Here is a 24,499-nt window from a genome sequence, read left to right as displayed (position 1 = left end):
CTGGCCACCACCCAGTCTTTGGCACGAAGATGTTCCCTTTTATCAGTCCGTCAGCTCTTCTTCAAGGGTACAGCCGTTAGTTTTCCACAGTTCGTTAATTAAACAAATACTTTTTTATCTTTTAGCTCCTTCCCAGACTCCCTTCTCAGAGCACAGGTGGTTCGTAGTTTTGCTCATTGGAAAATTCCACTTTCTGCAGGATATCACGCTGAGCATAACATCATATGGCATGGGATAGCCCTTTGGTCAGTTGGGGTCAGCTGTCCCAGCCGTGTCCTCTCCCAACTCCTTGTGCACCCCCAGCCCACTCGCTGGTGGGGCAGGGAGAGAAGCAGAAAAGGCCTTGATGCTGTGTAAGCACTGCTCAGCAGCAACTAAAACATCCCTGGATTATCAACACTGTTTCCAGCACATATCCAAAACATAGCCCAATACCAGGTACTATGCAGAAAATTAACTCTGCCCCAGCCAAAACCAGCACAGCTGTTCATTCCCATGCAGAATAAATGCAAAGAAACGTAAATTTACATTAAAGTAAGTGTAGAACTCTGATGCGCTATCATGTTACATCCAGATGGACAAGCAATGATGCAGCACATGTGCTGACTATGCTAACACTCACATGAACTGAGTACACGAGCAGCTCAGGCCCTGTCATGTTCAGCTTACTTGAATCTCAGTTTCTTCCTAGCATAGAGGATAAGTATTATAGATAATTCTCCCCAGATACGTGTGCTTGTACTGCTAAAAATAAACCTTGTTTTAGCTCATTTTTTAATCTCTTGAGCTGCTTTCATACTTTCCCTCTGCCTATGTATGGTATTTGGCACTTGTCTCAGTTTAAAAGCCAAAGCAATTCTTATCCAGTGAGCTGCCTTTTCTGGATCATTAATGAAGATAATAAATAAGGCTGGTTCCTACATCAGTCCTTTATTAGTAGTTATGATTATCTTTGCTTGTGGTCTTTCAGCCAATTCCAAATCCACAGTGTCCCCATCCAAGCCAGCATGAATTAAGTGTTCAAGGAAGATTATCTTTGACACTGCATCAAAAGCCCTATTCAAATGTAAACAGAGTTTTGGCTACTGCTCTTTCATCAGCCACTAATTTTATAATTCTGTTATTTACAACAAATGATCTTGTTTGTCTCGCAAGACTTCTTTATTCTTCTAAGTCATGCTGCTTTATATGTATCGTTCTATTATGCCGATATTTATGAGGCATGTGACATCTAGAAGTATGTCTAAATATTTGCTGCTGAGGAACAATGTGGCTACCCGCGAAATTAGTTAAATGAGGTAAACGACAAAACAGCATCATTCACAGGCTAACAGAAGCATCAATTAGTCACTTTAAAGTAGCACCAGCATTGCTTTCAAGCAAAGGTAATTCTAGAGAACTCTATGCTGGCATCTTGCCACTTCTACTTTGCGTGATGATCTGCAATTTGTGCCATGCCAATAAGCTGCTGAATGAAATATCAACTTAAGCTACAAGAAGAATGCTGACAATGTAATGCAGGAAAACCAGATGAAGGTGATCGAGTCCTCTGAGTCATCTGAATTTTACCCTACTCTTAGACTGTGGTAGCAGTCTGATGTAGTAAAAATCCTGATGATCTGTATGTGGCTCCTAGATCCTCCCAGGCACATCGACAAAGACAGTTCTGAAGCAAAAGAAAGTAACAAAAGAGTTTCTGGTGGCATACAGTGCCATTAGCATTGCCTGGAAACATGCCCACAACTCCAAATACAATTCAAGTCATACTTCAGATGCAGACAGTCACTTACAATTCAATACTGCCACATTTCAAGGGCAGAGTAAGTGTCATGGGATTAATTTGAGGAAGTGTGGGATACTGTGCTCTTTAAAAAGTAGCTTACTTGGTAAGTAGTGGGATCACCATCTGTACTTTTCTCCTGGTTAAAAGATTGCCATTTGGTACTATAATAAAATTAGGGAAGTGTTACCAATCTTCCCTTTGCGCAACTTATTCTCAGTTGTGACTCTGTATAAATGAAGCACACTTTGGGAAAAAGAGACTGCTGTGCCAGAAGGCGCAGTTCAGGTTACTCTTTTTTTAAAAGAGTTCAAACCTCATACAGAAAGGAGGAAGAGGAGTAAGAGCCATGAGACAAATCATACCATCACCACCAATAATAAACAAACATTCACTGCACCGAGCCATTACCTTGCATTTGAAGATCTCAAAGTGCTGTATAATTAACTAACGGGAATTACTATTACCTCATGCTATGGATTACACTACGCTGTCGCTGCCCTGGGTGCACTCAATGCCATGCATCTCTTTTGCTGGATTTGCCCTTTTACATGACTGCTCTCTGCAGCCCTGCAGGAAGAACTGTGCAAAGTGAGACAGGAGGGCCTGGCTGGCTATTTCTGGGCCTATGGATGACAAAATGTGTTTTCCAAGTCAAGCTTGTTAAAGTCAAACTACATGTATTTAAAAGTCTTTGCCAGATACCTTTCCTACCTATTCTGTGTGCTTAATATCTTGATGCCCTTGGAATAAAGCAGCTTCACCTCAAGGGCCCAGAAGGACACAGAAGTCCTCTGCTGTCTTGCAAAACTGGAGAAAGATCCCATAAAAAAACCCACAGAAAAAGAGTCTCCCTCACAGCCCCTGTGCTTGCGGGGTGTCCTGGCTATCTGCAGACACCAGGAAGAATGGTTTATCACCCCTGGCCTATAACTCAGCTTTAAGAAAAAGGTTCTGCCTTCTTCCCCGATGCACCCTTGGCTCTCACACGTGATGTGGGACGGGAAACTCCCCTCCTCCACTGGCACACAGCAATCTGAGGTATGTCATCAATATGGGGGCCGAGGAAATAATCTTTCCATAGCTCAGGAGGGGAGGTACTTTTAGGGTATTTCTTGCCTTCCTTTTACTGTGGGGCACGGTCCACCTCTTATAATCATCCAGACATTTTCACTAACAGACCTTCAGCGCTGCAGGGCTGCAAGGCACTGAAGCAGCCCTTGGTCTGCAGTACGCTCTAAGATTGTTTTGTTTTTCTAAAAAATTCTTTACACTAAAGCTCTTCAGATCTAGAACTTTCCCAATTACCTGCAAGAACCAGGAATAATTTTGTCAACCTCAATACTTCGCTACTGGGGGAAGATTTGGCCCTTCCTGGATACAGTAAAGATTGACAAGGAGGGATGCAACTGGTGTTGAAGGCTCTGTGGCAGAGCGTGGCGCTGAACGGCTCCTTTTGACCCTTCTGGACTTCAGGTTCTTCCCTGCTTGCAACTGCAGGGGAAAAACCTGCAATGCTTTGCCTGTCCAAGGTACTAGGGGAAGTCAGAGGAGGTGGAATAGCATTGGGAGCCTGCTTTTGGGGAAAGAGGCAAACGGAGCAGGAATGACTGCCATTTATGGGAGTCACATTTAATTTTTCTGCGTCCACATGGGTGCTTTCCATGTACTAACTCAGGGATTGTTCAGCCTGGAGAACAGAGGGCTCAGGGGAGATTTTATCAACGTGTATAAACACCTGATGGGAAGGAGCAGAGAAGACGGAGCCAGGCTCTTCTCAGCAGTGCCCAGTGACAGAAAATTGTACTTAAAGAGAATGCTCTTTTAGTGTGAGGGTGGCCAAACATGTGAAAAGGTTGCCCTGGGAGGTTGTGGAGTGGAGATACTGAAAACCAAGCGGACACGGCCCTGAGCAACCTGGTCTTGCCAGCCCTGCTCTGAGCAGGGGTCTGGACCAGATCTCCAGAGGTGCCTTGGTCATTGTGTGACTCTACGACTGAGCCAAATCCAGATGTAAGTGAGCACGGTATGCTGACACACTGTTCAGCCAGATGGTGTGGATTTTACTTCTCTAGAGATCTTTAGATTCAGCTCTGAGTTTGACTCAGCTTACCTGTGTGTTTTTTTAAAAATTTATCTCACAATATTTGTTTTACTAACATAAGCTACCAGTCCCACAGTGCTTAGAGAACAAAATCAAAATAGGACAAATGCATTCCTACTATAACTCTGTCTACATTTTGTCTTCTGGATACATAGCAGTTGTATAAGCATCATTCCCAGGTATTTTTGCTGGCTTAATAAAAAAGAAGTGTATGTACGAAAACGGCAGCCTGGCATAAGAAAGCTCATGATTGATTCAGCTCTGCAAGACCAAGAACAAACAAATCAATATTTATTTAAAGAGCCTGAAGAAGTTTGTTTTGCTGTTCTACTACTAAGAATCTTCCCTGAGTTCATATTTGACCAACTTATGTCTGATCAAATTTAAACAGCTACATGTGGAATGTGTACCTTGGGGTCCATTGCTATTATAACTGTAATTTTGACTAATTAATCACTGGCTTAGCCTTAGAAAGCTAAAACAATTCAAGTATAACGTTAGCCATTTCACAGATGGCAAGTAGAAATATCTAGAGATCGGGAGTTAGCTTTACAAAGGGATGAAGAACTTTAGTGAAAATGCCACGCTCAGAGTCCTGCGAGTATCTATGCCATGGGTGACGCTTCCAACCCCTGCCTGTAGTATTACTTTACTACAAGACAATCTTTGCTTTTGTTAGGACAGTTCCACTAAGCAAAAAAACCACATCTGGTGATGTTGGATTAATCTACAAGAAACTTTTACAAAAATAAAAGGAGAGATTTCCATTGACTCGTGCTGCTGGTGAATCCAGCAGAATATATAAAAGAATATATAAAATGGCCCTCACTGAAGATGACAGAACTAGGGAGAGAGACAACACTGAGCTTTATCTTTACATTAGCAACAAAAGTAAATCATAAGAACAGACTAAGTTTAACCTCCAGACACTTCTTCAGATTTCACTTATTCCTTGATTTCTAATGTGGACAAAATAATTGACTTAATATGGTCCTCTCAAATATATTGTTCCAACTGTACTTCCACAAAGGAACCCTATCACTTCACAGATGTTCCGTGAATACATAATGGCACATCTGGCGTTACAACGTAAAATAGCATATTCCCAGTTTTATTCAGGGAACAAAGGAAAGGAGATTCTCTAGTTGGCATTAATGAAACAAAGCTCCTCCAGTTGAAGAAGCTTCTCATTTTGCATACCGCAGCGCAACTTCTGCGGTTCAATGATTCCCTGGCTTTACATGACCCCTACCTACGTCACTTGTTCAGAGGCCTTTCCTAATGAATACCTGCCCATGCAGCAGCAGCCCATTAAAAGACTGCTGGATAACAGAAGATCATGAGATGGATGTGAGTCAGTGTCACACTGGTGTGAGATACAAACACCTTACTGAGCTGTATAAATAGAAACAAGACCTGGAAGAAACACAAAGTTATCTCTCTGCTCAATTAGAAAGGCCTGTGCCAGAACCATGCGTCCAACTTCTGGCACTCTTCAGGAAAGGCTGGAGGGAGTCTGGCGGAGTGCAATGGCAACAACTAGAGGTGTAGAAAACATGACACACATGGGAAGATTGGAAGGATTAGGATTGTTTGTTTAGAGAAGATTAAGGGTAGAAATTACAACAGTCTTGAAATATATCAAGAGCTTCTGTAAAGAGGAACAGAATTTCTCACTATATCTCTCAAGGAATATCAGGCTTAAATTACAGCAAGATTCAGATTAGTCATTAGGCTAGACTTTCTAATAGGGAAGCTAACAAAACAGTGTCTCAGACAGCCAAGGCAGACTGCAGATCCTCCATCACTGGGGGGGTATGAAGAGCAGATTAGAGAGAGGCTGTCAGGGATGACACCGGCACAGGTACACCGGTCTGGGGGCTAGATGGCAGCCTGAATTACCTCTCAAGGTCCCCACCAGTTCTCTGATTCTGGTAGGGATACCATTTGGTTGTCAGGACTGAGCAGACAAACTGCAGAACACTGCCAGTATGGAATATGCAATACCCACCATTTTCCAATTCTGCACTGACCCACCAGCTGAGAGCTGCTTTCTCCTGCGCTGCTTCTAGCCCCAGGCCCATGCACTTTTAAGAGCAGCTTCCGTTTCCTTGACGTTGAAATCTAAATTTGACCAGCACATCCCCACCTTACAATCCGCAATTACGTTAACACTGTACCAATGAGGGAATGGAAGTATTCTGTGAAGAAAAAGATTAGCCACACAAAATAAATAAATGCCTTGGACAGCTAAAAGGTGTATTTATCTGCCACATTTTTTTTTCCTGGGTCATTCAGTGCTATCTGACATCCATTCCATCTTGCTCATGATCCACTGTTCTTCAACGGGAGATATTAAGCCATTAAAATGAGGAATTCAGGAATGCTGATCTGCTGCAAAAATAGATTTATGGTTCTGCTCTCAGACATCAAAATATACCAAGCTGTGAAACACCACATGACTCAGCAACAGCTTGGATTGCTATTAAGATACTTCTTGATCAAGTTTGCCTGAAATGAAATAGCTATGTCAATTATTTTGTCTTGCCACTCCTAGAAAAATTAATCAGCTCACTAACTATCACTTGAAAATAATCCTACAACATAGATAAGAAATAATTGTTTTTGACAGGGTATTTTCATTGAGCTTTGTTGTAATGGAGCGGACAGGAAGCTACACAACATCACTCAGTGCTTAATCTCCTGCTTGTCAACGGTCAAAGAACTGCATGACAGACGCAAAGAGGCATTTTGACAGACTGTCTTATCAAAAATGGTGACCCGATTGCATATATTGAATTCTGATATCTAAAAAGAGGGTGGAATAGAGACATTGGCTGACAAACAAAACCCCCATTTATAGCAAATGCCTTACACCATGCTGTGCTGGGATGCTCCTGCAGCAGCAGCAGAGCAGGACCATGGGACCTACCCATTTTAATTGCCTCCCAGATCTCTACAGAGCTGCTCTACTGCTGAGTAATCTGCTCTGCAGTCTTCATACAACCTGTCAATAGGATGGTGGTTGATTTTAAGACTGTCTGGCTGAATTAACAGGAGGAGAGGAAAGACGAGGATGCTTTCTGTATTTGGGCCCTGCTAGTTGCGGTGCATAGCTGTGCTATGACTTACGTACAAGTCTAATGTTCTAATCATGTGTATTAAAAGACTACAGAGAAACTTAAGGCTTAATTTTATCCCTCCATTTCAGTGCTATAAAGTGCTTGAGGATGCAAGGCGACCCACTTAGTGGATGAGGCAGAGGCTGTGGATGCTGTCTACCTGGACTTTAGTAAAGCCTTTGACACCATTTCCCACAGCATTCTCCTGGAGAAACCGGCTGCTCATGGCTTGGACAGCCATACTCTTCGCTGGGTAAAAAACTGGCTGGATGGCCAGGCCCAAAGAGTTGAGGAGAACGGAGTTAAACCCAGTTGGTGGCTGGACACAAGTGGTGTTCCCCAGGGCTCAATATTGGGGCCAGTCCTGTTTAATATCTTTATCAGTGATCTGGATGAGGGGATCGAGTGCACCCTCAGTAAGTTCACAGACGACACCATGTTGGGCAGGAGTGTTGATCTGCTGGAAGGTAGGAAGGCCCTACAGAGGGATCTGGGCAGGCTGGATCGATGGGCTGAGGCCAATTGTATGAAGTTCAACAAAGCTAAGTGCCAGATCCTGGACTTGGGTCACAACAACCCCATGCAACGCTACAGGCTTGGGGAGGAGTGGCTGGAGAGCTGCCTGGCAGAAAAGGACCTGGGGGTGTTGGTCGACAGCTGGCTGAATATGAGCCAGCAGTGTGCTCAGGTGGCCAAGAGGAGCGGCTGAGGGAACTGGGGTTGTTCAGCCTGGAGAAAAGGAGGCTGAGGGGAGACCTTATCACTCTCCGCAACTGCCTGAAAGGAGGTTGTAGTGAGGTGAGGGTCGGTCTCTTCTGCCAAGTAGCAAGCGATAAGACAAGCAAAAATGGCCTCAAGTTGCACTGGGGGAGGTTTAGGTTGGATATTAGGAAAAACTTCTTCACCGAAAGGGTTGTAAAGCACTGGAACAGGCTGCCCAGGGAAGTGGTTGAGTCCCCATCCCTGGAGGTATTTAAAAGACGTGTAGATGTGGTGCTTAGGGACATGGTTTAGTGGTGGACTTGGCAGTGCTGGGTTAACAGTTGGACTTGATGATCTTAAAGGTCTTTTCCAACCTAAATGATTCTACGATCCTATGTTACACTTTCACTGGTAATTGCTGTTAACCTTGTGCTCTGTTCTTCCTCTCAGGAGAAGATCAGTCTTTCCTATTTCTGCTTCTTTAGCCTGGTACGAAAGTAAGGTTTACTAACAGCATTACCATTTAGGTTACATACCAATTTATACTATTATATGCCCATATTTGCTTCCAGACATCAAGTCGTTATCTCAGTTATTCCTTAGACAAAGAAAATATGGAATATAAGACATAATGCTGTGGTCTGAATTTGCAAGCACTGAATGTAATGACAGCTATTTTTCTAAGCATACGAGCCTATGCAAGAATATGATGACAGAAGAGTGACAAACAAAAAACAAGCAGATAAAAATAGTAATTTTCCTCAACGAAATGTAGTTTACTCCTCTGCCTGCTCCCTAACCTGTTTTCTCCCTGTCTCTACTCTTCTGTTGAACTTTTGTCTTCTTCTAAATCGAATATATTAGCCATCAGATCCACATCAGTTTGCCAGAGAACCTGATTTTAGTTTTAAATCTCCTGCTCCAGGGTCTATGTTATTTCTTGCCTTTTTTCCTTAATCTTTGAATTCTGCTACCCCTCTGCAGCCTTCCATTTTTATATTTTTGCTGGTAACTTATTCTTTTGCTTTTTAATAATTTTTTTATTGGCTCTTTTTTTCTGCTCTCTGTTCAGCCTCTGTCAAATGCCTTTTTTCCCCATGCCTGCCCCTTTCTCTGCCTTCATACACTCCACCATATATGCACGTTCTACACACACGCTCTGTCTTTCTCCTATGTCATCTAGTGTTAACTGTGGCTTTTGGTCCTTTGTGAGAACCATGCCAAAAAATCACTATTAGCCTTTGTCATGGAGGAAAACATAAATGTCAAATATAGCTACCTGTAGAAACACAGTATTGTAATAAAGTTCTTTGACATATGTATAAAACACAACATACAAAAACCTGAAAACCTAAGGCAATAGATTTAAGAAACCTCCTGCAGTGTGCCACCAAACTGAGAACAAGTAACAAATGCTGTGAAGAACAGTAGCTTCCACCCAAGCCCTGCACCTCTCTGCTGGAGAGATCCCCTGCTTCTCTGCTTCAAACGCCCTGATGGCTCCGGGTGCTTCCAGAGATTCAGTCACCAGAGACACTCCACAAGTCCAAAGAACCGCTCAGCACCTTTTCCGCAAAAACACCCTCATTCCAATTCCTGCGTCTTGTTCCACAGGTCTCATCTTCAAGCCTGGAAGGCCACAGAGGCAGCACGCTCTGCTCTGCAGAGGGCAAAGACACTTTGCGTTCAACACCTCTGCTCCTAGCAGGTGAAGGAGAGGTACAGGCAAACTCCAAAAGGTGACGTAAAAATTCTCCATGGTGGTGATGAGGAAGATGACTGAACCGATGAAGTTTAAAAGTTAACTTCCAGTATGTGAAATTTAAAGGGGTTAGAAGAAGGACAGGAAAGTAGAGATCTATTTTGGATACAAGAGACACCTCTGGATAAATATATTTCTTTTTTTGTTAAAAATTGATGTTATAACATCAGTATTACTGCTTGGGCCGCTTTTTCAGCGAAAAGATGGTGCTGCATAGGCAAACATTCTTCCAACAGCACAAAACAGTACAGAGATATGACACTGCTTTAGTACAAAACTGTCTTTTTAGAAGACGATGGCAGATTAATACCACTCTTCAGCTATAAGCTGTTGAAATCTGTATTTCTGCAACAGAATATGTAATGAATATAGCTAAACTTATGTCAATCAAACCTCCAATCCTGGCAGGATCCACACCAAAACCTCTGTACTACAGTGCTTTTTACTGACAGTTAAACAATAAACTTGAAATTCAACATTTTCTGCCCAAATTTTCTACTTTATCTCTACAACAGGATACTCAGTGTCCACTGTGTTGAACTGAATCCAGGCAGCCATTACCAAGGCATCCCCATCTCAGAATTTGAAGGCTGTTTAAAATAAAAAAGATTTGTGTTGCCCTGCTGAAGAGAAACAGAGAAATTCTGAAATGTAGACCCATACTATTTCAGAATGCTTTCTAAAAAAATCCAGACGTAAATAATTCCCTTTGTTTCACTGTTTGCTTTAGAAAACTCCCATTTTCAACTCCCAGTGTAAATTCATCAATTTAAGCAAATTAATGCAAAATCTAGCCCCTATGTGTGGTTTGAGAAACCATGGCTAGAAGAATGTACATTTAAAAGAGGCAGGCTAGGATCAAAAGCTTTGTATCTTTACTGGTATCTCATTTAAATCCTCTGTGGCAAAAACCGACATCCTGGCTGTGTAGTGACCTGTGTAAAATGAAATAATGAAATCAGTACAGCTCCAGCTAGCCCCACGATATTTGACATTTCAAACACCTCAACGTTTCAGATCAACTGGCAAATTCTTCCACAGAGAGAAAGGACTTCAATGGGCATAGAGAAGGAATGAAATCTCACCTCAAAGGACAACCTTCCCTTTCAGGCATAGGTGAAATTAAAAGTCCGACATGGGGACCCTGCGCCACAGCACTCGGAGGTGCATCTCTCCTGTGGGTATTTTGCAGATCTGCCTTTCTAAGATCAGTCCATCGAGTGTCTTTCATGAACAAGATGTTCGGCATGAATACATTTACATCCCATTTTGAAGAGTCATAAATTAACATGTTCTAGGCAGGATTGAGGAAACTCCTACCTCTCACACTTTCTGAATTTTTTTCTGACGTTAAAAAAAACAGACAAAAATTGTGAAGTAACCTACAACAGTCTTTAAACACTAGGTGGAGGGAAGACCCTGAGGAACAAGTAATATCATCTAAAGATGTCTGAGGCCTTGAAAGAAAACTATTTCATTCATTTATATCTTCTCTCCCAGAATATTATGAAACACACTGGCTGGACCTGTCAGGTCCCATGCACTGCACATCAGCCTGTTCCACTGCTTTTAAAGCCAGTCCTGCCTCACACCTCCCTTGCTGTGGCACCCAGATCCCAGACATTGCACAGTAGTGCTATTTCTGTTTTCTGTGTACCAGTTGAAGTTGGTCAGCTTGATCTGCAATCTTGTGAGCACCAAGAGGAAAGGAGGCTCTGGTGACTGATAGACAGCAGCTAGGGTGAGTATGGTTTTTAGCAGGGACCTACACTCAATGGAAAGACCATTGCCCTTTCTGGGCATCCCATAACAGAATAACATCAGAATTATGCCCTCCCTGTAACAGGACAACAACCTCAGAAACATACACCAAACCACGACATTGCATTTGTTGGAAAAGGAAACTGAGCTGTCCCTCTGCCATAGAGACGGAAAGCTTAACCACGTAATGGCATGAAAGATCTCAAGGTCCTTGCAGGCTCTCAAGACTCACCCCAGTGGCTCAGCCGCCAAGGGAACTGGTTTGGCCATGTTACTGGCAGGGTGTGCTGGTTCAGCCTGTCACCACTGCAACTGCAGGCGAGGGTCTTTTACGGTGTCCCCAGTGACTTTCAAAACTACAGTCTCTACTGAAACCATAGCATCAGGCAGTCATGCAAAATGCTGCCCTGCCTCCTACATGGTACACTGCTATCCAACGCTGTCTTTTCTGCTGCAGCCCAGAGCTACTGGAAGTCAGTCAAGCCCATCGCTTCAGTCCGTTATTAAAAGAAAACCTGAGCTGTGCTAAAAGGCTAGAACATCTTAGCAGATGGTGATGCAAGAAGCCACTTGAACTTCTGTACCTTCTCCTCCGTCATCTCACAGTTACATAGCCAGAAGGAAGCGCAACTACCGAGACACACCATGCTCCATCAACCGCAAAATGGGACAGAAACATCACTGAGAAAAAATGAGGAGAGGATAAAACACCATCCGAACAGGGGGATGGGACCACCATTTTAACGGTGTCTTACTACTGTTTGCACAAGCAAACAGAGACTAAGTGAAGAGAATTAAAAGCAGGACTGACAAATTTCCCCAAGAACACATAATGAACCAACCATCAGAAAAAGCGGTAGCTGAAGAAGACAGAACAGAAACAATATTTCCTCTGAACAGTGAAAACACGGCAGTTAAGGACAGCTAAAGTACATGCACCTTATTTATATGTACCTTATACAAATGACATATTGTTTCTGCCAACCCATCTCTGCCTGGGAAGCACCGACTACAATGTAATGGAAATTAAAGAAAGGATGCAAACAAACATCTTTCCTAATGCATAGTGCATCACAAAAGTCAGATCCTGTTAAGCCTTGACTGTTGAAGTGATCCTTACTCATGCGAAAACTCCCAATTAATTCATCAGGGAAAAATGCTGTATTAGCCTAAAACTCTGAAAACCAGCTGAATGTAAATGCCTTCTTCACATGAGGTCAATGTTATTCAACAGACTGGATCCTTCAGGACAGTCCATTAACTTTCTGAAGAACATGTGAAGCTTTAAAATGCTGAGACTCTTTAGCAAGAAACTAAAGCATCAGGGCACAGCAGCTGAGCTAAACTGGTGGTTAGTGAAATAAAACAGTCTCCTTCCCTCCCTGCCCGGAAAAAACAAAAACCAAACGCACAACATAAATTGTAAAATTTGCTCAAGAAGGCTTTCTTCAAGGGCAAGCAATTTTTTTATATAGGTCACTATTTGACTTCTTCAGAGGAAAAAAAAAAACCATATGGGCAGCAGCGGCTGTATTTCAACATAAGGAATGCATTTCACTTTGTGCTGGAAATGTTTGCACAGCGTCCTCAAAAAACAGAATGTGTCAAACAAGAAAACATGCTGCAATGAGCTATGTGAGACTGTGCACAATCAAATTACAGGAGGTAGCATTTTCCAGTGGTTCGAATCACAAGACGTTGCTTCTATTCTGGGATGTACCTGGCTTACCGTTTGACCTTGGGTAATAAATGACATGCAGTCTCTCCGGGCATCCTGTTCTTCATTTGCAAAAAGATGCAGGGTCTGGTCTAGCAATGTACTAATTAAAATAATTCTGTATTAGGATGGGAACATTTATCAAAGGACCCAAATTTTGCTCAAGCATGAGTACACATAGACTAGAAGTCATTATCATTTTCCTCATGAAGGAACAAAATATTTTAATTAAAAGCTTGAATTTTTGTTACAATTAAAAATTAAAGTTGGTTTTATTAATACTTAACAGTTTAGATTATTTTGATTTATTTCTTGCACCATATATTTAAAATTACAATGTGGTGTCAGAATACATAATACTATGAAAGGATGTTAGCTTACTGATTAAAACATCAGCAAGGGGACACAGAATATGTTTTACTGGCAAAATAAACCCCGCTGTGACTGTACTTAGCTCACCTGCTACATGGATTCCACACTAAGTGCATACCTGTGCTTATCTGTGGGGATGTTTAACTCTTTACAGCTGCATAAAGTATAATTTTTCAGCAAGCAAGCAAGCAGAGAGGAGAGCTTTCCCCTTTCTTCGCGCTGCCTGTCAGAGGGGATTGCACCTACTCTCCAAACTGCTCAAGATTGCTCTCAAGGATGCAAGACAAATGGACGAAGGAATTAAATGAAGCAGTAGAGTCCAGGGTGCTACCTCATTCAGCTGGTATATCACGACACCATCATAAGCACTGACATGGGTACCAGACACACTCCCCCAGTGCAACCTGAACTAAGAGGGATGGCTTATTCCTCTGTGAGGAACCATCCTCTCAGGCTGGCACTGCTGCACACTCCATGTAGGATTGTGACAAATCTACAAAACATTCCTCATGTAGACAAAGCTGTCAGAATAAAAAGTTTGGTTATGTCATGGTTACAAATAACATCATCACTTTTATGGTTACGGTTCTTCAGACAGCATCCTGTACAAAGAAACGGCACATCTGGTATGCTACTTTAAATGCCTAGTGCTGTAAGAATTTTTGTTCACGGCAATCAAAACATTCAACTGACTTAACATTCTTCTTGCCTTCTCTGAATGCCCTGGAGTCTCCTGACTCCTCCATTAAATGAATTTCCTTGGATTCTCATTGCAATGACTGGTATTGGATGGGGCAGAGACACTTGTTTTTACATCATTTATTTACTTGTAATAGTTGCTTCCTCTCCCAGGAGGAAAGCCAGAAGCGTATGAACTTGCAAATCAGTGATTAAGAGAGGAAACACAGATTGGACCTGACAAGAGGACAGGAACAAAAATCTAACAAATGCCTGCTCAGATACCACACTGACCACTTAGTAACAAACACCACAGCAAACAGAATCAGTTGCATTAATTATTATGCTGTAGTCAGTGGCAGCTCTGAATTTCAGCACTGACAATGACAATATCCTAGGGTAAAATCCCGATGACTGAAACCAACAGCGCACTGAACCATAATCACATCTCACGCTTCCAAAAAAGACAGCTCTCATTCATGAAAAGCACCAAAATACACGGCCAGATTTCCAAAAGACTACCAGCTTCAGTACGCTGGGGTTAGTAAAACAAAGTGCCTCTGAAAATCTGGTTCCTTGCTTGTGACTTATAGCACAGCACCACTTATTATTAGAAGGTTCCTCACTCTGTTCTACCCAACACTCTTTCTTTTCTTACGCACTTCATTTTGCAGAAATAGTCTTGAAAAGCCCGGGGTTGCCCCTGACAAATAATTCACCACCTGGCAACCAACAGCTGATGCTGTCGGCGCGCCCGGGAGCGGCCCGCAGCGGGGTGCAGCCCCCCGCTCGGCTCCAGAGCCCCCCAGCAGCGGGACCGCAGCCCGCACGCCCTCTGCCCCCCACTCCCTCTTGCAAAAGATGCATCTTTTATTGTAGGGGAGGAGCAATGCGGAGAAACAGCTACCAGAGAAAGCTGCCCCGGGGCTCCTCCTGAAGCGTGCCCCCAAAGCGCAAGCTGGAAAAGGCGGGTTTTTATCTTCTTTTTGGCCTTTTTGGTGGAGAGCGCCGGTAGCGGTGCACCCCCCTCTACCGCGGACCAGAGGCGAGCCTGGGCAGCATCGCGGGGCGGGACGCCGGGGTGCCAGCCCCAGGCACCGCCGCCAGCTCCCCGGGGACCCGCCGCCGGCCCCGACGGCGGGGCCGGTCGGCCGCGGGGGAGAGCCGCCGCCGCCCCCGCCCTTACCTCCATGCCCAGCCGCTGCTTCAGCACCAGGGCGGCGCACAGGTAGCCGGCGCGGCCGACGAAGAGCTCGTCGGAGCCGCACTCGAGGAAGGAGAGCGGGGCGCAGACCTCGCTCAGCTCCCGGAACTTGCCCAGCGGCCGGGCGAAGTCGGGCAGCCCCAGGGCGCGGTAGACCAGCGCCGCCACCGCGTACACCCCGGCGCCGCCGAGCAGGAAGGCGGCGCGGGTGTCGGCGTCGGCCTCGCCGCCGCCCTCCTGGTAGCGCAGGCAGGCGTCCACGACGCGGCGGGCCGCTCGCAGGTAGGCCTCCCGCGACGGCGCGAAGAGCGGGCACTGCGCGACGTGGTAGAGCATGTAGGCCACGCCGGCCACGCCGCCGTACAGCCCGCCCTGGCAGCCGCGGGGGCCGCCCAGGGGCGGCAGCTCCCGCAGGATCCGCTCGATGGTGGCGGTCACCAGCGGCACCGCCGCCTCCCTGTCCGGCGCCGCCGCCGGGCTGCCCGGGTAGTCATCGAAGCGGTTGGCGAAGCAGCGCTGGCTCTCCATGCCCCCGCCGGCGCGGCGCGGCGCGGCGCTCTGCGCAGCGGGGAGCGGCGGGAGGGAGCGAGCGGGGAGCTGCCGGGGGAGGGGGCGGGGGAGCGGGGAGGCGGGAGCGCGGCGGAGGCGGGAGAGGCGGGAGAGCGGCGCCCCCTCAGACGCCCGCCGGGCCCCGGGGAGGTGCGCGGCGCTGCCCGTGAGGGGCGGCGGGCGAGGCGGCCGCTGCCGAGCCGCGGAGAGGGGAGGAGGGGGCGAGACGGGCCGGTCGCCCCGGCGGTGCCGGGGACGGGTCTGCCACAGGGCGGCCGCCGCCTCCCCCAGCCCGGGGCGGAGCGGCCGCCGCCGCCGCCCCCCCCAGCGCCCCTCGGCGCGGGGGCCGTAGGCTGCCGCCCCAGCCGCCCGCAGCGGGCGCTTGGTCAGCGGCCGCGGAGCTGTGGAAGAGGTGGCTGTGGCTGGCGCGGATTTCCAGAGCGCTGAGCCGAGCCCTGGGGGAGGCCGGCCGGGTTCTGGCGTCCGGCTCCTCCTGCCGGGCGCTTCATCCTGCCCGCATCCGAGGCCCCGCTGTGCCCTCGCCCGACCCGCCCGCAGATCCCCCAGGAAAAGGCGTTTATTGGGTTTTTCATCCCCTCCCGCCCCACTGCTGCCGGGAGATGTGGCTCCGGGATGAGTGCCGGGCCTGCGGGAGAGCTCCGGGGGCGGGAAGGGCGTCCGGGGGCTGCTGAGTTATTCCTGGCCGTGGGAGAGCCCCGCGGGGGCCGCCCTAGCCAAAGCTGAAGGATGTAGCCAAATCCAAACGAGGGCAGCCTGAGGCCAGCTTACATGGAAAGCTAAGCAAGTCCCCCGCAGACCGGCCATGGCACCAGGCCATCTTTGGCCCCTTTCCTTCACGCGTGAGCCAAGCAGAGCTTATGTGGAACAGAAAATTTAGGCCACTGAATAGATTCCTAGTTAAAAGAAAGGAAAAAAAAAGAAGGAAATTCTTGAAGCAGATACTAAGGGGAACTCTGACATGATACAAATACACAGTTGTTACATCTTCCCCTGACGATGCGAACGTGTGCATCATAAGTGAATTTATCATCAAAGATCCATGACTGACGGTCACCTGGTGGCCTCTGGAGCTTTTTCTGGAGATGCAGCCTCTGTAACTGAGGGCCCCCCAAAGGAAGGCGGAGGGAGCCCCTTGCTGGAGGCTGCAGCCAGTAGCCAGCAGCTGGAACAGCAGCAGCCAGAGCCAAAGCCCCGTCCTTTGGGCGCTGAAAGACCCTTCTAGAGCTGCGGCTGGCTTCTCTGCTTCATGCTGGCTGCTTGTTTCAGCCCTCCTCCTGCCTCCCCCTCAAAGTACCTTCAGCTCTCTGCAGCTCCTCACTTGCACTTTCACACCCACTTTTTGTTTCAACTCACCTGTCCTTTATCTTTCCTTCCTTTTTTTGGTTTATGGTCTGCTCAGAAACATTTGCTCCCACCCTCTGATTTTGGTTTCTACGCGTTCCTTCAGTGCATTTTTGCCATGTTTATGTACGTTCCAGGTACCACCCACCAGCCTGTGCTTCTACTGTGTTCTTAAAGCCCCATTTTTTGGCTTATTCACAACTATACCATATGTGGTTTCTGCCATGCAGATCTTGGCGATCTCAAGCATTGAAAATGTGAAAATGCCCAACCAATGGTTAGGACATCTCATTCATATATTATTTTCTGTCGTAAACTGGCTTCTGTTGGCCTGTTGATAGGGTTCAGGGTGTAACTAAGGATTTTCCAGCGTAATTTCTGTTGGTTGTAGAGAAGTGTATTCCCTAAGTGCTCTTTTAAGTGAAAATTTGGGAGTTTTATTTTTCATTCTGACACCATTTGTTCCACATTTTGGGGATGCTTCCTTCATCTTCTCAATCTTTTTTTCAGATTAAAAGGGCTGGTATTTTCCTGCAGTCTTTTGGGGTGGGAGGTGTCTCAGACACGGTCTTACCCTTGATGTGAAGGAATCCTCTCACTGGAGGTGCTTGTCTCCCTGCAGTGAAAGTAACCGAGCGAGTAACCTTGGCGCAGGCACCTCTTTTTGAGAACCTCAGCAAGTGGAAATGGATGTCTGCCAGTTTCAGCAGCAAAGGATTTAAGAAAAATACAGAATTCATAAGAAAATCAGTTGGGTTAGCAACACTTTTCTATATGAGGGTCAAATAAGACTCCTACAATATTTTTCAAAAAGGAGTCAGTAATGACATGCCGAAAAGGAACATCTTCTGTGCTCTGGAGAGTCTTTTGACAAAGTAAAGAGTGCTTAGCCACTGCAGGGTTAGCAGATGTCATACAGCAATCAGGCAAGAAATGAGGATGAGAGTTTCTGCTGTACTTCTTTTGTATAGGAGTATTAAACCACCAAAGCCAAAAGGAGAGCTAAACTAAAGTTACACATATGCTTCTAATAGCTGTAAAAAAAATAAGTCTTAAACTGCTCATGTTTTCATGTACAAGTTTCATGCTTTTAGACAGGATGTGTTCTGTACCGTTTTCACTCACCCAAGCGTAGATGCAGTCCTCACACAAATGGAAGAGAAGTAGGCGTGATTCTCAGATGTAGATCATGTGTCTCTCATCAGATCATCCTTTGAGGTTTGCCCTCCTCTTGGGTCCAGAGTAAGTGTGGGCCTCCAGTGTATGGCTTCAACTTGAGAAAAATGTGAATTACCCCCTCTCACCCCTCTGCACTGCGGCAGCTCCCCGGTTTGTGCTCCCTGGGCATGCCATGCCTCCTCTTTGGCTCTGTAAATCTGATGCAGCAAGCCAAGGAGAGGGAAACAAATTGTGGATTGTACAAGGAAAGGATATAATACTGGCGTGGTGGGTAGAGGTAAGTGTGGAGGAGGGAGCTGAAGCCTCAGAGCTGTTTCTTCTTTCTAGTAAATCCGTCATTATAGAGCACGTATTCTGGAGATACACTTGTTGCATATTGATAAAATCATGGAATAATTCAGGTTGGGAGGGACCTTAGGAGCTCATCTAGTCCAACCCATGTCAAAGTAGGGCTAACTACTTATTGGTGTACTTGTTCATGTATGCTTGTTTGCTTCTACTTGTTTATTTACGTATTCCTTCAGGGAATCCATGCCATCTGATATTTCCAACAGAGCACAGTAGTCTGTCCTCAGTTGTAGTGTTGGGACTGTAGGCGTGTCCTAACAAATGTCTTACGGATACCTACATGGTTGCCAGTTTCGTTCCTACCCAGTGTTCCATACCTCTCCTGAGCCCAGGCTGGAACCCTGGCCTCCCATATACAGGCTGAGCTTCTGTAACAGAAGTGTATTCAGCCGTGTGAACACACTAGCAGGGTTGTGCTAGAGGATCATCAGGCTGGTTTGAGCACACTGACTGTTAAATTCAAAATTAGTTCCCACTCTGCCTATTAAAATCAGCCATCGGTACCCCTTACTGGCCAGTACTGCTGTTCCCTCCCCGGAGAGCTTTGCCACTACAGGTCAGCTTTGCAGATAGCTCCTCTCCCTGCCTGTTTGGACTTTGTCCTGGGAATCCACACTCCTAAACAAGTGGCTCTGGGGCTTACAGGGTCACCTCTATCCCAGTTCCATGGCTGCATTAGAAAAGAAGTACTTCTATTCCCCATATGCCCTTCTTCTACCTTCCCTCTCATGCGTTCTTGAAGAGGAAATTCTCACCGTGCACTGCAGAGACCATGCTAGTAGCCAAAATGTGGAGGAGCCTGACCAGGAGTCACACAGCGGAGGCAGCCCCAAGGATTTCATAGCATTGTCGTTCCATAGCCACATTGCCCCATCGGTCTCTGGTTGCTCAGTATATTCTGGTTTCCTACGTAAGTATTTTTTTCATTTCTCGGGTTAGGCTATCCTGTTCTGTATGGACTCCACTTACAGAGCTACATAAAAGCTGTTGTGTTTTTTGTTCCATGATGATTAAGTGACAGTGATATGAGGACCTGTTTTGAAAATTAAGTGCTTTTTGGCATTGCACAGTGGAATCTCTTTTCGTAAGTCAACCTTTTATTCTGTTACTTGTGTATAGTTGATAATACAAACACAGTTTCTGCGTGACAGAAGTGAGATAAGTTTTAGTGCATGTATTGCCATTTAATCGCAAGGAAAATTACACATCAGAAGACAAAGCATGTTATTTCACAGAGATTATGTTAAATATTGTGTCAGATATTTAAATTATCCTACCTCATTTGAATTCCAATGGGTATACAATGACTGCTCTTGTGCTTTTATGCGGCAGACCTACACTGAGACTTGCATGTATTTGTTGTTAAGCAAGCTGGTCCATGAGAAGTGGAACTAATAAGGTTTGCTGTCTGACTGATTTGTTTTCTGCTTTCCATTGTTACCATCTTATTCCCAGGCCTGTCCCGTGTCGTCATTTCTCACCTTGGTCTCTGCATCCCAGCCATGCTCTTCCCACTTGGTGTGAAGCCTGTGCTGCAGACGGCTTGGGAGACTTGGCAGGTGTCTGCGGCTGGTGAGGGGAGCTGAGTTACCTTTCGCCCATGGTAAGGGGCTGCACCGAATTACTTTTTGCTCCAAGGGCGTACTGAATTTCTGTGCACTGCTGAGTTTCATGAAACTTAGGTATTGAACAGGAGTCTAATTTCTTTGAGACTGTCTTTATTACCAACTTTGGTTGAAATTGGCCAACAGATGCAAAATTATCAGGATAGTGGGAAATGCTGAATAGGTAGTTGGACAGTCATGCATGATCATGCAAACCTTGCTTCCTTAAGGAACAAGGCTAGAAAGTTTTGGGGGGGAGTTATTTGTGAGAATATACAGTGAACGACTGAAAAGTTCTTGTAAAAAGATAATGAAAGTGTGGGTTGAGGTACTCATTGCTTACAAAGTTGATTCTACTTACAGAATATCACGTTTTCTGTTTGGAGAGGTGGGCTGATTTTGGTAAGGTTTTCAGCATAGGTAAAAACCTAGCAGCTGTTATGAAGACTCTGAAGAGAGTATGACATTTTTCAGTATCTCTATGTAGACTTATTTGTGGTTGGTGAATCGCCATTCAGCTGTTGAAAAATGTCAGGGCTTTCTGCAGAGCAGGAGGTTTGAAATTCTGAGTTTTGTCTTAACTGGCAAAAATCTAACTTCAAAATAGCATTACCTTGACCCTATCCCAAGCTTTTTCCATAGGCATTGTTATTGCTAGCCTTCCTTCTCTTGGCTTGAACCTACTCAGACTAGCAGGATGGTGGAGCTCTTTTCTGCCGACAGGTCTATCACAATCCAGAGTTTCTTTGGACAGCAGATTATGTCCAAATTTTTATGTTCAAGGTGATATCTAATGAGCCACAAGTACTCTTACATGCTTAGAGAGTAGTAGTTAATCTGCAGTTCTCTGCATGGTTCTGACATTGACTAGCAGCATAAGGAAGCAAAAAATCCCTTTGTGCACTCCACTGTTAATATTAAAACAAAACTTATTTTTGTCTTACTAATTAGTCTGTCAGTACAACATACCTTGTCGATTCTGAATTTCCGTAAGTGCATCTATTCTACAATTGATGTCAGTGTGAGATCCAAGATTTTAATTGTAACATTTTTGTCAGAGCTGGAATTAGGAAGCATTTCAAAGTACAGGAACAAAAATCAATATCTGAAATCAAGTAGTGTTTTTTACCTGAAAGCAGCTAACATTTTTATCCATAATGTTTTACTTGATTTTTCTTCTCTGTATGTTTTGCTATTGCCTTTGTGCTAGCTCATCTCAGTAATTGCTGTGCTGGAAACGTTAGACTTTTATTAACGCATCATGCTTCCACTTGCCAGGGCAGGGACGGCACCCAGCAGGCCTCATCCCACAGCACCTGCAGGTGATGAAGAGAGCTGTGGGCAGTGACTGGGCCCATTACAGCCCTGGGACCACACAGCCGCAGACACTGAGTAATGGTACATGTTGTTGGAATTTCAGGCTATAAGACTAAGTCTGATAAGAAAATGTCCTGGGGTCTTAAATACAACTAATCATGATAGTGATGATAATGGTTTTATGTCCTTGAGGAAAGATAGCACCTCCAGAAACAAGTTACTCTTTAATGATTTGCTAGGAAGTTGGATACATGCTAATGTGGATGGAAGATTTCCAAGTTCTGAATCATCAAAACTAGTGCAGCATTTGACCTTTTTTAAAATTTCCATCTTGGCCATGCATATTGACCAGGTCTAAATTTCTTAGCTTGACATATTTGAGACATTCATAGTGCCAGGTGATACGCTGGGTGTTACAAGATACGTAAACACGCATGGTCACACACACAGAAATACAATATTATCCAGAAACAAAACCTCTTCCAGGTGGTTGTTTGTTTGGGTTTTTTTTTGGTCAAACTAACAAAACCATAAGACAAAGCTGGGTTTACAGAAATGAAAACTTTAATATGAGACTTTTTCATCCCAGCTATTTTCAGCATAACCTAAGGAGTAAAGTAGCCTAGGTTAGGGAACATGGAGTCATGCAAAATTGCACTGGTCCAGCTTTGTGCAAGTGAGAGCAGCCTGCCCTAGATGCTTTCATGAATCTGCAGAATACTGACTTCTCTCTATGGTATTCTGATGAATTATTCCTTACAACTGCAGACCGTGGAAAACATAAAATAACCTGACTTTGCATGTATAGTTTTTGTCCACTCAAAGAATGAAACAGATGGCTTAATTTAAGACATAGAAAATAAATGAGGTTGATACTCAAGAAAAGTGCAGTCACCTCAGGAATTTTTTGGATTGACACATTTTAAAGCACAATTCTCAATATATTCACAGGATGACAGAATGGCTGAGATTGGAAGGGGCCTCTGGAGGTCATCTGGTCCAAGCCCCCTGCTCAGGCAGGGTCACCTGGAGCTGGTTGCCCAGGAGTGTATCCGGAAGACTTTTGAATATCTGAGCATGGAGACTCCACAACCTCCTGGGGAGCAGCCTGTGCCAGTGATCAGTCACCCTCACAGTAAAGAAGTGTTTCCTGATGTTCAGACAGAACCTCCTGTGTTTCAGTTTGTGCCCTTTGCCTCTTGTGCTGTCACTGGGCACCACTGAGAAGATCCTGGCTCCCTCCTCTTTGCACCCTCCCTTTGGGTATTTATATACACTGATGAGATCCCCCTGAGCCTTCTCTTCTCCAGGCCAAGCAGTCCCAGCTCTCTCAGCCTTCCATCATATGAGAGATGATGCTCCAGTCCCTTCATAATCTCAGTGACCCTTCGCTGGACTCTCTCCAGTAGCTCCATATCTGTCTTGTACTGGGGAGCCCAGAGCTAGACACAGTACTCCAGTACTATTCTTGGTCTACTAAATTTTAAGAGTCCATATAAGTTTGGGGTTTTTTTATGTAGATGTTGCAACTGAACTGAAAATAGGTCTCAGAAGAGGAAATAACTAAGGGGGCCAGAGCTTTTAATTCTTAGGAATCCCGAAACAATGCATGGAGCACTTTTTCTTAAATACAGTGATAATGTTTTCTTGGGAAAGTGCCAAGAACATTTCAAAATCAATTTCTGTTCACATTCATTTACAGCTCTTGCACTTAGTACACCGTCTGTCTTCATTTCATTGCTATATGTTAGTCTGATGGGATACATAGAAGCTGTGCTAAACTGTGCTAGATGAAGATTCATCTGTTGCAGTTTATGCTATTTTTCTTGTTCAGCATCCAAGGGGGAGTTAACAGAAATGTGAAATATATTATAATCTCTTTGGTTTTTTTTTTTTAGTAGGAGCAAGCTTTATTAGTGGTTTGAAGTTGTAAATTAAAATAATAAGAAATATTCTTATTGGACTTTGAACAAAAATATTTTGCTTTATTTTTGCACCCTCAAATGTGTAAGCTGTGATCCAGGAAATGTTTACACTTGGGATTTATCTTACATGTGTGAACAGCCCCCCACTGCTCTCAGTAAATACTGTTCGCAAGATCATGCTCTAAGATTGTTCCAGAATGCCATTAACCATTTTTGTTTTTCTAGTCTTCAGTTCGCAAATGCCATTTTAAAAAAAGCTAGAGGATATATAAAAATAATTCACAGCTTCATGAATTATGCAGGGAGACATTCTAGTTCCCTGTTGATAGGCAAAATGTTCAGGTACTGTGATATAAATTTGGATGGGATATTACAAAATTAGGCTCTGATTCAGTAAACCATATGGGTCAGAAGTATTGCTCACATACTTGATACAAAGCACATGCTCGAGTGGATCAGACCTGTACTGCTCTGGCACAGGATATAGCACATTTGCCCTTTCCAGCTTTCTGTAAGTTGAGATTTCTCTGAAGTAGGCAGAATTAAGGCTGTTTGAAGGGCATTTTAAACCTCTTAAGACTTCATAAAGTGACACTAGTGAATGACAGAAAAAAACCCACTGCCTTTCCACACAAATGTGGTTATTATAAGTTCTCTATGTGAGCCAGATGATTCAAGTTCTTTAATGAAGAAGGCAATGTAGATAAAAGAAATTATATATATGTGATATTTATACACAAACATAAAATATATATATGTATCTATAAGTTCATGCTTCAAATTTGAAAATAAAACTCGCTCTGGTGAGTCTGCAAATCATTTTGAAATGGAGCCATTTCTTTCTCTGATTATTATCTTTTACACCTCATCAAAACAAAACGAATCCAAACACACCTACTCATTTACTGCTTGGTTTATTTGCTGGTTTCCGCACTGCTGCTGGTAGTCAGCCTTTTTTGTGTCACCTCATTGCTTTCAGCACTTGTGCAAAGAAGAAGAACCTCGACACTACT

The 24,499-nt window shown here is 44.7% G+C and overlaps 1 protein-coding gene and 1 long non-coding RNA gene across 2 annotated transcripts in view; one reads left to right on the top strand and one right to left on the bottom strand.

The window, feature by feature from the left end:
- Positions 1-15,730, bottom strand: part of LANCL3 (LanC like family member 3) — a gene marked incomplete at both ends in the record, with an annotated part of 34,509 nt that extends 18,779 nt beyond the window's left edge. Inside the window, one exon of the mRNA XM_082305165.1 lies at positions 15,185-15,730. Coding sequence (XP_082161291.1) covers positions 15,185-15,730 — 546 coding nt within the window. The remainder of the gene's footprint in view (positions 1-15,184) is intronic.
- On the top strand, positions 15,410-23,401 carry LOC309587199. Its single transcript, XR_014227521.1, has 4 exons — positions 15,410-15,484; positions 20,096-20,243; positions 21,523-21,642; positions 22,513-23,401. It is a non-coding gene; the product is annotated as an uncharacterized lncRNA (long non-coding RNA).
- Positions 23,402-24,499: the final 1,098 nt, after the last annotated feature.

This window comes from Platalea leucorodia, assembly GCF_965183815.1.
Source record: "Platalea leucorodia genome assembly, chromosome: 2".
NCBI classification, from domain to species: Eukaryota; Metazoa; Chordata; class Aves; order Pelecaniformes; family Threskiornithidae; genus Platalea; species Platalea leucorodia.
Note: the sequence above shows the minus strand (reverse complement) of the source record. Positions and strands in the feature narration are given on the sequence as shown.